Genomic DNA, 12,238 nt, shown 5'->3' on the forward strand with positions numbered 1-12,238 from the left:
AGCTGACAACCATGTTTTTATTCTAGTTGGGTGTTAACATAGAGAAAGAGCCCATCACAAAACCTCCTATTGGAGTCGTCCCATGCGTAAAGTACTGGCAAGCAGAAAAATGCTCTGTGAGCAGTGTCTGAGAGCGCAAAGAATTCAAAGGAAAGGGCAATGATCAAATAAACCCAAGAAAAAAATGATTATTCCTTCTGGGGCACAAAGGATGCATGTTATGAATGTCTGTGGTGAGAGATGAGAGGAGGCATCTTCGTTATGTGTGTGTCTCTGACCTTTTTCTCTGGACTTTTGTGCATTGTTCTCGTGATAAGCTTTTGTAAATGCTATCTTTTGCTTTGAATAGTCATACCTTGAAAGATTATTTTTCCTTTCAAGTGTACTGTAAATTATAATTTTGCATTTGCCCATGTACAAGGTGGTATATTGTCCTCCCTGTATTCACCTTCCCTGCCAAATAAGATTGCCTCTTACTTCCAGAAGTGTAGCCATAACGGGTGCCACGGTTCGTGAGCACACATGTAAGGAAGCAGGAATAGGCAAGGTCTCAGCTGTAGTATAAGCCTTAGCACTGTTAACAGGGCCTTTTTCACCCTTTCACTTCTCACTTCATTGTTGAAAGTAAGAGGCAGGATTAGTTCTTGTGATTTTTGGCAGCACTATAAGGAAACTGAACTGATTTTGCTTCTAGATGAGCCCGCAGGTCGTAGTTCACCTGAGATTTTTATTATATTTATCAGCCTGTGTTCTGAGTCAAAGGTGCTTGTCCCAACCTTGGCTAACCTCAGTGTGAGGTGATAATGTCCTGTGGGCACAGGGACAGGCAGGGTGTGCAAGTGAAAGGTATGAAGACAATGTACATTACAGAAAACTTGATGAACTTTCTCTGCAGCCATAAACCACCTGTTGAACAACCAACATGCAGTGATTGGAGCTGATATCGCAAGATCAGCATTGTCAGGGGATTTTAACAGTCTTTAGTACATGAACTTAGTGTACATTAACCTAATGAACATGTGAGAAAGTGCCAACTCTGAACACATCTGCCTTTTTATTTGTGCAGCTTATCAGTATCAATGTATATTGTATGCTGTGGGGCAGATTTTAGCTGCAACTACCGATCTGTAGGTTGGGGAAATGAAAAGCAAATTTTGGCTTTTGTGCAGTGCATAAAAGTATGTGTTTGGGTAGATGAATGTGTGTCTACACAAATACTTAAAATCTGTCATCTGAGTCTTGATTTAGAACTCTTATTTGTCTAGTAAATATTTGGGTCTCTCCACTCTCCTAATGTTACATTGAAACTGCATTAAGCTGTCTATTACATCTGCATATACCTGTGTTAGATGTGTTTAAAAGTTGCATGAAGGGGATGTAGACATTCTTGCTTTTGGTCCAGTGGTTCCTGTTGGGCACATACAGCTCATTTTTGCAGTTTGCCTTAGCGTAAGCATGTCTTAACCTATTAGTCAGACACAGAACCGCACAGGCTTGCGTTGCCAATACTGTCTCCTGTTTACAGATGGAGAGGCCATAGGACAATAGTAAAGAATGAGCAGGACCTATCAGTGCAGCTACTTCACTTGGTGTAGTGTGTTAGTGTAGCTATGCTTTCAGCCAGCCAGCTATACAATCTGAGCTCAGGAAAACGAAGGAAACAAAACTAATCTCCAAAAAGAGAGAGAGAAGGGGGAAAAAAAAAAAAAAAAAAAAAAAAAGAAAAAGAAAAAAAGCCTTCATGAACCACAGGGCTGTGTTTTTATGTAACTGCTTTTGTGGCTATCAAACTACCCGAAGTTCATGGTATGTTCGTCTTGTCAGTATGCATTTAAGACCACCAGCTTTGTTTTATTTCAAGCCATCTTTTGGGTTGATGTAACACAATATGACTGAATGTGTTTTGGCAGGGAATAACTAATCTAATCCATATACCACCAGATGAAAGTAATTTACTATGGGTTTGTGGAAGAGCTTGAATTTTCAGTGCAGCCCACAAAGACATTTTTCCCCTTTTAATTGTCCCTTTTTATTTCTAAACAGATCCAGCAATGGGAACAGAACCTGGAAAAATTTAACATGGACCTTTTCCGAATGCGATGTTACCTGGCCAGCTTGCAAGGTGGGGAGCTCCCAAACCCGAAGAGCCTTTTGGCTGCTGCCAGTCGTCCTTCAAAACTGGCACTGGGGCGGCTCGGCATTTTCTCTGTCTCATCCTTCCATGCACTGGTAAGTCCGACTGTGTTTTTCATGGGTGCATTACACAAAGACATCATTAATATCCTACTTAGATGTGGAATTGTGCTGGGATAATACATGGCTTCGTCCACATGCGTTGGCTCAGACAGTCCTGTTCCTCTCTCACCCTTTTTGCCTGTTCCTTGACTGCAAAAAAAGATTTTCTTCCACACACGAGGCCTTGAAAGCATGAGGATACAGTTGTGACTTTTTTTTTTGGCCTCTGAGGACTCCAGAATTGGGTACTTCTGGCCTATATTTAAAAAGAAACAAACTGAAATATTCTTCAGATGTCGATGAGTCATTGTGTTGAAATTTTGTCACTGTGATTTCACCTCCTCTGAGTTCAGAGTTGAAAGTGTGTAGAAGCTCAGTCACTTAGAGTGAGAAGAGCCTAACAGTGAAATTTCCAGAAGTGATTCAAGTGCCTCTGGGCTGAGCTGATCTCTTTTGGAGGTCCCAGATGGCTCTGTTTTTCAAGAAACAGTTTGATACCCTCCCGAAGAGGAAGTGTTTTTAGAATGGGCTAAAACTAGGGAGAATCCAAAATTGTAAGTCACTTTATAAGAACTGTGGCCTGTGTTTGCAGAGGAGAGTGAGGGACCTCCACAGCTGCTGTAAGCTGTTGTCACCCTGTTGGTTTGAAGTGAAGTACGGCAGTAGTGGGTTCGCCTCTGCTCTTTAACCTTGGCAGGGCTGCGAGCCTGATCTTGGCAGAGAGGGGTGGACCACATGAGAGGTCAATCTGAATAGTAGTCCCGAAAGTCCCGTCAGGGAATGTGGTTCTCTCTGCCACTGTTTTTATCTGTGTGGTTTATGTCATTGCTTGTTAATAACTCAATGCCGTAGCACGTTTATCTCTTATGTTTGGCAATTTAGAGTCTTTCTTCCTCTAGCAATTTCATATCGGAATGATAGGTTGTCATTCTTCTTTGGAGTCTTTTCATCAACTTCTTTTGTTGTACAGAACAATATTTTTCTCAGTTCTTCCCTTCCTGTGACCTTCTAATTTTGCCCCGTGACAAAAAAATTACACTATCATGCCAATGGAATACCAAAACAAGCATCACCACTGAAAGTTTAAAACACTGTCCTTGCACCTTGGCATATTACACTGAGTTCAACTGAAGTAACTGCTGTTTGATGCCTTAAGTTGAAATAACTGTCAGTATTTTGCTGTTATGAAGGTGATATAGGGAGGCCTGTCTCTGTGTTTAAACAGATCTGCTCCAGGGATGAAGCTGCTCTCAGGAAACGTACCCTATCTCTGTCACAAAGAGTCCGAAATAAGAAGGGTTTATTTTCTTCGCTAAAAGGACTGGACACATTGGCAAGAAAAGGAAAAGAAAAACGACCTTCTATAACTCAGGTAGATCTTCTTTGCTGGGGATAGGGTAGAAGGGCTTGTTTGTGCCAGGGCTTATCCTACGAGGTTCTGTAGGTGCACAGGGCATGAGATGTCTGTCCATCTAATTTGCATTCTCAGTTTCAGCAGACGTGGCAGATTTGCAACGGGCACTCCACTTGTGAAAAGTATATATCTAATTTTGGATTTCTTTGGGATAAATAAGATTGGTGATTGAGAGGTTTTGACCCAGTGGGTTAGTTTTTAATCAACAGCGCAAGACCATGGCAGGGTTGTTGGAACTAGATGATCTTTAAGGTCCCTTCCAACCTAAACCATTCTATCACTCTATGTTTCTATGAAAACTTGCCTTCTGGCACATTGCAAACTGTTTGGAAGTAGGGTTTCTTTGGAGATAGACTGTGTGCATGGTCCTTAACAGAGTGTTCTCCTGGGACTCTAAAATACTGCTACAATCTAATGTAGGGTAACACAGGTGAGTTCTCAAGGACAAAAGAGGAGGGACTTCTGTAAAGACAGATGTCCTTGGCATGGCATCTCAAAGCAACACACCCTGCTTGGTAAGTAAAGCACACTTTAGCCAAGAGGAGAAGACCGCTGTCATGCAGGAGGCCAGCTGCTGGTGCAGATAGCAGACAAATAAAGCTGTGCCAGATGACACCAGCTGAAGGCAGGTCTGATGTGGTGGGGCAAGGCGGTCCCAGGGAGAAGGGCTGGGCTCCAGCTTGCCCCCGATGAAGGGCTACCTCACTCCTCATGAAGCTGCAGCATCTCACAGAGTCATTTTCTCTTTGTGAAACTGGTGGCCCATGCACACATTTAGTGTAAACTCCACACTTCAGCGCAGCAGATGTGACAGAGTCATTTTCTCTTTGTGAAACTGGTGGCCCATGCACACATTTAGTGTAAACTCCACACTTCAGGAGTCTGTATTTTCTTAATCAAAACACAAGTGAATGTAAACGAGAAGTTCACCACTTTTTTCCTTAAAAAAAAAGGTTAATAACAGCAGAGACACTTCATTGGCAGTTAGGAAGGCATGGAGGTGCACCCACACTCAGAGCATTACTATTCTTAATAGTGTCTGCCACGTCTGCTCTTTCTCCTGAAAAAATGCATTTTTGTGCATTATCCAGTAGGTGACTGTTCCTGCTGTGCCCTGGCCCTTGTGTTTTGATTTTATTAGTCAAAAATCTATGATCAGCACTTGAAAAATCAGCTGTTCTTGCATGTCTGGTAACCTGCTTATGGAGTATTTAAACAAGCCTGTCTGCACACTTACTGCAATAGTCCCAGAGCTGATGCAACAGATTTAATGTTGCAAAATAACACATCAGGATTTTCTGGTCTAGTGGTTTGTATTTTTAATAGGTAAATATTTATATGTTACACTGGGATGAAGCTTCTTGGGGTGACTGTTATGCGTTTTATCATATCGATTGAGATGTGTTTACATGGTGCAATTGAATAAGAATAAAACTCAAGTTTGTCTTATGAAAGAGGGAGCTGAAGGAGAAATTTTATCTGAGTGATCATTTTAACATATTTTCCCCCGTGTTCTGCAGCAGATGAGGCTGGTCTGCGAGTCCTGCACCCCAATTTCTTTCTTAGTAAGAGCCCTGAGGGAAGGGATGTTGTCCCCCTCAGCTTAGCTCCCAGTGGAGGTGATACCTTGCACTGTCTTAACTGGGTAATACGTCCTCCCGTATGTTTTATAGCCCGTGAAGGGGATTCTGTGGAGCTCAGGGGACAGGGAATCTTATTTTCATGGCAAGGAGACGAGGCTCCTGCTGCCCTCCCAGTGCTTTTCCAGGTGTGGAGGAGGGAGCTCTGGAGCCAGACATAGGAGCCCCCAGCATGTTCCTAACCCTCCTTGTTACAAACCTTGCAAAGAGCTAGTCCAAAAATGTTTTCCAGTGCTTTTCCAGGCGTGGAGGAGGGAGCTCTGGAGCCAGACATAGGAGCCCCCAGCATGTTCCTAACCCTCCTTGTTACAAACCTTGCAAAGAGCTAGTCCAAAAATGTGTTTATTTTCATCCAAAAGCTGAGGTTCTTGTATTTATTTGATATTTTTTTCTTAATTAAACATCCTACAATAAAATTAAGGAAGTGTAAATGCTGGATATTGCATTTGAATAACACCAGGCTGTGACTCATACCCATAAAAGTGAGGAATTTTTAAGGGCATGGGTTGAAAACTGACCCATGAGCCTGGAAGGTGGCTGAAAAAAGAGCCACGTCCTTGCTCAGACTTCTGTGTGTGCACATAATTGTATATTGTATATCAAAATTGGAATAGGCCTGAGGCTGCCTTTCTTGTCATCTCTTTCAGCCCACTGGGAAACCAGGTTAAGCTGAGAAGCGGAGCTCGCTTCTCTGCTCATTGTGCTCCGATCTCTGTGTCAGACAATAGGTTAAAAACGTCTTGCTTTCTTGGATTTAAAGTTCATTTGACTGGAGCTGGTATGTTTTAGTCTGCCATACCCTAGCTTCAAAATTAGATGGTATATTGTTGAACATAGTTGTGTCCCAGAAGTTTTTTTTATTTTATCTTCAGTTTAATTTTATGGTATCAAAAAAGAAAAAAAAAAAGGTTCAGAGTTTCTATGCTGGGAGGCTTTCATAAACATTAATGAAGTGGCTCAGTCTTTTACAAAACAGTGTAGCAGATGGGGGATGTCTAGGCTCACGTTATCCCCAGTTTCTTAAATGCTTATCTGCTTTCTTGTGTCTAAATGATAAACTGTTTTGAGAAATCATAAGCAATAAAATACTTTGATTAGGTCTGTGGGTTGAGACAAGGAAGAGGAAGTTCAGAAGTGGTGCCTTTAATTTGCATTGGCAGAAACTGGATTTCTTATGAAATTGTAAGAGAGCTTGTTGTTGTCTTGGATTATCTGAAAGGCTTTTGTTACTACAACAACAAAAAAAAAAGGAAGAAAGAAAAACTAAACAAAAAAAGCTTAGACATAAGTTTAATATTGTCCTGATTTGTTGACTGCAGAAGAAGTTTAAAAATGTTATTTATATTTTCACATTGGAATTTTAATGTTATTACCTGCAAATCTCAGCATTGTGTGTAAAATGTATAGATCTGTCCGTGTGTTCATGCAACCCTTATCACCAAAATAGCTGTTTGTATCCGTAACCATTTATTGGATTTTTAAAAATTTCATTAATAAGCCTAACACCTTTGTGAGATGCTAGTAGTTAAACTTTCAAAACAGATGGGGAACGTAAGTCTCAGTTTCTGCTTTCATCACTTCCAGAGCAGACACAGTAGTCAGCTATTTTCATTACTTAATAGTGTGGGGTTTGGGTCAAGTATGCCTGTAAAGCCAAGCTAAAAGTTTCCATCAATAGTGTCAAGCTAACTGCTCAGTTAGAAGAGATGAAAAACTGTAGGGTAAGAAGATTATGAGATTTTTAGCTGCAACTAACAGTATCCTGAAGGGTGAAACTGTAACTTCGAGCGTCGTGCATGAATTGAAGGTAAATTAATTTAATCTTATTGCTAAACAGTAGACAGGAAAAAACAAGGACATGAATGCTTTTGTACATATTTGATTGTGAGTGTGCATGTAGCCTGAAAAACTGGCTTGAATTTTCACTATAGAGTGAGATTTTTATTTCTTTATTACTACTTCTAGCCAGAACAAAACAATAAAAATTACAAAAAGATCCCTGGGGTTTAGCAGGTTGATATATATTTATTTGTTTTTTATTTTTTCAAAGAATTTACCTTACGCAGGTAAGAAATAAAGGGGTTTAATTGTTTAAACTATTTATTTATCTGTAATATTTTTTAATAGATTTTTGATTCATCTGGAGGACATGGATTTGCCGGTGTCCAGAATTCAGCCAACTCTGCTGAGGTAAGATATGCCTGTCCTCATTCTGCACCATCTTGTTTTTAAATTCCTGAATATATTTCACTAACTGTATGATGAGGCTGGTCCAGAAACCCCACACAGGTTGATAAAAAGCAGCTAGTGTTGGGTGGCAGCATTATAATTCTGCTAATGGAACCGTTTTAATGGAAATTTCTGAACATGCATGGTAGCCATTTCTTAAAAAAAAAAATAATTAAAAAAATCCCTAGAAGCTTTTTCACAACAGTAATCCTTACAGTGTAAACACTGTCTGAGAGAGATTTGAACTGAGCTTTGTCCTTCACAGTATGGCAAAGCCCAAGGTGTATTTTTCCCCTCCGCCTACTTCAACAGAGCCTGTTGAAGTGTAAAGGCAAAGTTGAACCTGTTTGAGTATAAAGGCAAATAAAGTCTAATTAAAGTCAGTGGAGCGTACCACTGAGAAGTGTGAGTTAATATACAGCTGGAGATTGCCCAAGTGAAGGAAGAGGAAGCGGCACCCCCTCAGTAAAGAGCTGTGGCTGGTTTCCTCGGTGCCCAGGAGGAAGAGAGCTACTGCTGGCCTCTGCCTGGCGTGAGTCATGGTCCATCCCTGGGGCCAACATCACTGTCCTCTGCTCTGGAAGCAAAATAGGATGCTTCAAATATCCGTAAGCACATACATGCAGGACCACTGAGTGTTGTCTGTGTACCATGGACCTTACACAGACAGAAGCCTTCTCCTCCATAGGCTCATGCAGGCTCCAAATAAAAAAATTCAAATGAAGTCTTAACACAGATTTTCTGGACTTTGTTTTCTATGTGCTGGAGCTGGATTTCTGTGTGGCAACATGTGCCACGCTCAAAGGGGTATTTGTTTTCTCATTGACCCCCCATTCCCTTTTCCTCCTTTGTTCCCTGAATCAGATACTCCCCCAATACAGTTTAAAACTTGAAAGACTTTAAAAATCACAGTTCGGTACTGTTCCCTTTCAGCTGAGTTTGTGTGCCAGGTATTAGACAAAAATTGTAAATCTACATTTAAAACGAAATATTGCTCTTGAAAATGATTAACTATAATGAAGAGCTGCAATGAATCTCATGAGGAAGATTTGGACAAAGTTCATAATTTTTCATAGGTTTTTATGTTGTATTTTTTGTATCATTTTGGTTTATTTTCTCATCAAGTGCATTCATTTAATGGCTAGGTAAGAAAGAAATATGTAATTATGCAGAAGTTATTCCACTGAGAGAGGCATCTCCCACTGACAGCAGCTAATCCTATAATGCTGTTTTGCCTCCTGAAAGTATCTTCACATTTTATCTGTTCTTTGAAGAAGTATTTTGAAACACCTGAATTCTCTTAGTTACTTGCTTGTTATGTCCTGGGGTGGGAAAGTATTTAAATTATATCACTTCTCAAAATGTATTATAATTATGAGGGATTTCTGGGTGAAATGATCTCCTGTAGAGAACACTTAAAGATTCCTCCAGAACGTACAACCTGGTGTGGTGTGAGATGGTGTCCATTTCCCACCTTGAAACACAATTTGTTCCTGTCCGGTCCTGTGAAAGAATGGGAAGATTTGGTCCCTCCCAAACCTAGAAAGAGGCAAAATCTCTTGGATGCTCCCCCTGAATGTTTCTCCTGAAGGGCTGTGACACCAGTCCCTCGGTTTAACTGCGACCTCCTAGGGGTTGGGAAGGTTGAAGGTGCTGCCTGGGGTTGATTTGCAGTGGGGTCTGCTGTGAGCCTCCTGTCCTGGGGGGAGTAATCGGTACGTTTGCTCTTCCTAAACCCTTTTGAGGAGACAGAGAAAGGTTTGGAAAGAGCCAAGGAGCAAGTGGAATGAAGTCCTCTCCCTTTGGGGCTGTGTCAGGGAAAGGACAAGGTCTGGCTTCTTGACCCAGCTCTTGCAATAGGGTGCTGGATTAAAGCTCCAAACTCAGGTGGGGGGCTCACAGCCCCACTCCCCGGGTAGAGGGAACTGGTGTGGGGGCAATGTCCTCACAGATTTTTGGCCAGGCTGTTAGAAAGTTTAGCAGGGTTTTGTTTCAAGACTTGAAAAAAAAAAGGGGTTGGTTTTTAATTCTGTTTCGTTTTCACCCCAATTTCGGTGCTGAAGCAGACCTCGGGAACTCAACCTTATTTCTAGAAAAACATTATTATTATTATTATCTCAACAGTATTTCTAAAACCTTTTTTTTTTTTTTTTAAATGGGAATTAAATATAGCGTGGGCATTTTTAAGTTCCTGACATTTTGATGAGTCACACGACAACTCAGAAGTGATTCATCATAACTCTGAAAACCGTTACTTTGGCATCAGCCCGGTTTCATTGGCTGATTTCAAATGAAAAACAAAACCAGCATCAAAACTTTTATAAAATGCTACCTGAGGAGCGCAGCGAATGACAAACAGTGAAGTCTGCCAGGCAGGCTGCATTTTCCCTGAAAAAGATGATAAAAACAGGGGCAAATAGCGGTGGTGGGGGAAATTACGGAGCAACCTATTGGTCCTGCAGCAGCCCTGTGGCGCAACGTGTGACAGTCTGCTAATCCTGGCACCTATTTCTGGAAAATTGGATGGGTTGTTATAACTATGTGGCAATGAATGAATGAACTATTGTAGAATTAGTCACTGCAGGCATAACAGGAAAAAAAAAACCTAAAAAAAAAAATCTCTCTTCATGTCAGATTTTCTGAAATGGAAAATGTGGATGAAGCAAGAGTGCCTTGACTGCAGTTAAGGAACAGAGTCATGTTTAATGACAGAGGCGAGTTTATCTCAAGGCGTTTGCCTGAGCACTGGTGTACGTGGCAAGGAAAGGGAAGCATCTCACATTGGCTGCAGAACTTTCTGTCCTGTCTTAAAAGCCTCTGGAAACAAGGTGGCCTTAAACCTGTTTCTCATCACCTTCATCCTCTGTGTTTCAGGCTTTGTGGGGTTTTTTTGGTTTGGTTTTTTTTTTTTTTTTTTTAATCTCTGGAACAGAGATTTGTAGAGCTACTGTTGCAGTGCAATAAACTCTTGTGGTAGTTACAAACCTCTGAGCATCTCCCAAATTTCCCAAACTGCGCCAATGTAGCTTCAGTTTTCCCTGAAGGAAGCTGCTGGAAAATTCAGTCTGACTCATTCTTGCTTGGCTCTTGCAACCAGCCTGCGTTGCCCCGTCTCCTTTCTGTTATTTACACCGTGGAAGGAGGTCAGCGTTTATTCCCACTTGATTTAGTGCTCTCTGAGAGGACCACGCTTCTATGGGAATTATCTTCTTCAACAGCACCAGTGGTAGGAGCAGTCTGGAACCACAGCCACCAAAGTGAAACTTCACCTGGTGTAGATTTCATCGTTCCAGTAATTGCTTAACAGGGTTCCTGTTAAGTATAGTCGTTGCTGTATTTCAGTAGGATTTCCAATGGGCCTGTGTTAATTGAAATTTCATTTTCAACTAGTTAAAAGGGACAGTTGAGCAAGAGGTGTAAGATTAGTGAATGCCTTTAGTTCATTAATATTATTCTACCAAAACCAGCATCAAATTATTACCGTGCCGTACTCTGGTTCGGCTGCAACCTGAATTTCTGCATTGTTTAGTAATTACCTGAATAGGATTGCTTACTGTGTCATTTTCACAGCCACAGTTGTTATTTGGAAAAACAAAATAATGTTGGTCTCTCTGTTGCTACTGGTAGATTGTTGTCAATAACTTTGCTGCCTGCAGCAAGGGAAGCAGTCCCTGCGCAGTGATTTTACTGCAGCTTTTAATTGCAGTGCACCCCTGGGCTTGTGTTCCTGCAGAGCCAGGAGGAAGAACTGCATAGTCAAGGGGCTTTATGCAGGGAACAAAACCCCCCAACCCAAACAAACAAACAAAAATATAAAGAAAAAGCATTAAGGAAATAGAAAATCCTGAGAACAGCTCAGGATATATTAAGATACGGGTGGCAGTTCTGCCACTTCACGGGGTTATTATCCCTTTCCATTGACTGTAAGGGGAATTGAGGCACCCTGTCTGCATAAACTAAAATGCCTTGATATGGGTATTTAAGTGACGTCCTGAATAGGCAGAGCCAAATACATCGGTGAAACTCCAAAATCTGAACAGCTCTCAGTGTTTTTCTTCTCCTTGTGTGGCTTGCTTTGTAACTGTAGCCTGAAGTGCGGCGCAGAAGAAAGTGTGAAAATAAAGGGTGAGAAAACAACAGGGAATTTATTCAGGGTGGATGTTGTTATTTGATCAAGTGGAGCAGCTTTGGAACGAGCGTGAGTGTAAAGCAAGATGGTAAACAGGCAAATGCCCTGTGCTACCTATGAAACAATATGTTCTTAAACTGTAAATAGAAAAGGAACACTTTATTCCTGCTTGGGTCTTTTATTATGTTACGGCAAGCCTTGCTCCACAGTGCTCTCTGCTGGAAGTTCACTAGATTCTAATTTTCTGTTAAAATTACAGCAATTCCATTATTTTTTTTTTGCATTTGTTAAGTAAAATTGTAGTAGTCAGTTCTTCTTAAGAACTTATTAGCACTGTGATATAGTATCAGGTAGGTACATATTTTCACTTGGAGTTAAATCAACAATTAATAGGAGATAAAGACATAAAAGACCATAATGGGAATGCAGAGGAAGTGCAATCCTTTCTCAAGAAAATCAAATCTTGGACAGGAAATGAGAGCAGGTAACAGAACTTTGTCCCTCTCTTGCCATGGGGAAACACACAGTACCATGTTTAAATACGTATCCACTGCAAACTGCTGAAGTAATTGTACTTTTGGGGTTTTTTTT

The 12,238-nt window shown here is 41.0% G+C and overlaps 1 protein-coding gene across 2 annotated transcripts in view; it reads left to right on the plus strand.

Moving 5' to 3' along the window:
* The window catches only part of TIAM2 (T-cell lymphoma invasion and metastasis 2), a 112,326-nt gene that overhangs the window by 32,504 nt on the left and 67,584 nt on the right, over positions 1 to 12,238 (plus strand). For both annotated transcript variants that reach the window (XM_014950658.1, XM_014950659.1), the window contains 3 exons: positions 2,044 to 2,229; positions 3,461 to 3,607; positions 7,417 to 7,479. In XM_014950658.1, the coding sequence (XP_014806144.1) occupies positions 2,044 to 2,229; positions 3,461 to 3,607; positions 7,417 to 7,479 (396 nt within the window). The remainder of the gene's footprint in view (positions 1 to 2,043; positions 2,230 to 3,460; positions 3,608 to 7,416; positions 7,480 to 12,238) is intronic.

This window comes from Calidris pugnax, unplaced genomic scaffold, assembly GCF_001431845.1.
Source record: "Calidris pugnax isolate Ruff unplaced genomic scaffold, ASM143184v1 scaffold24, whole genome shotgun sequence".
NCBI lineage: Eukaryota > Metazoa > Chordata > Aves > Charadriiformes > Scolopacidae > Calidris > Calidris pugnax.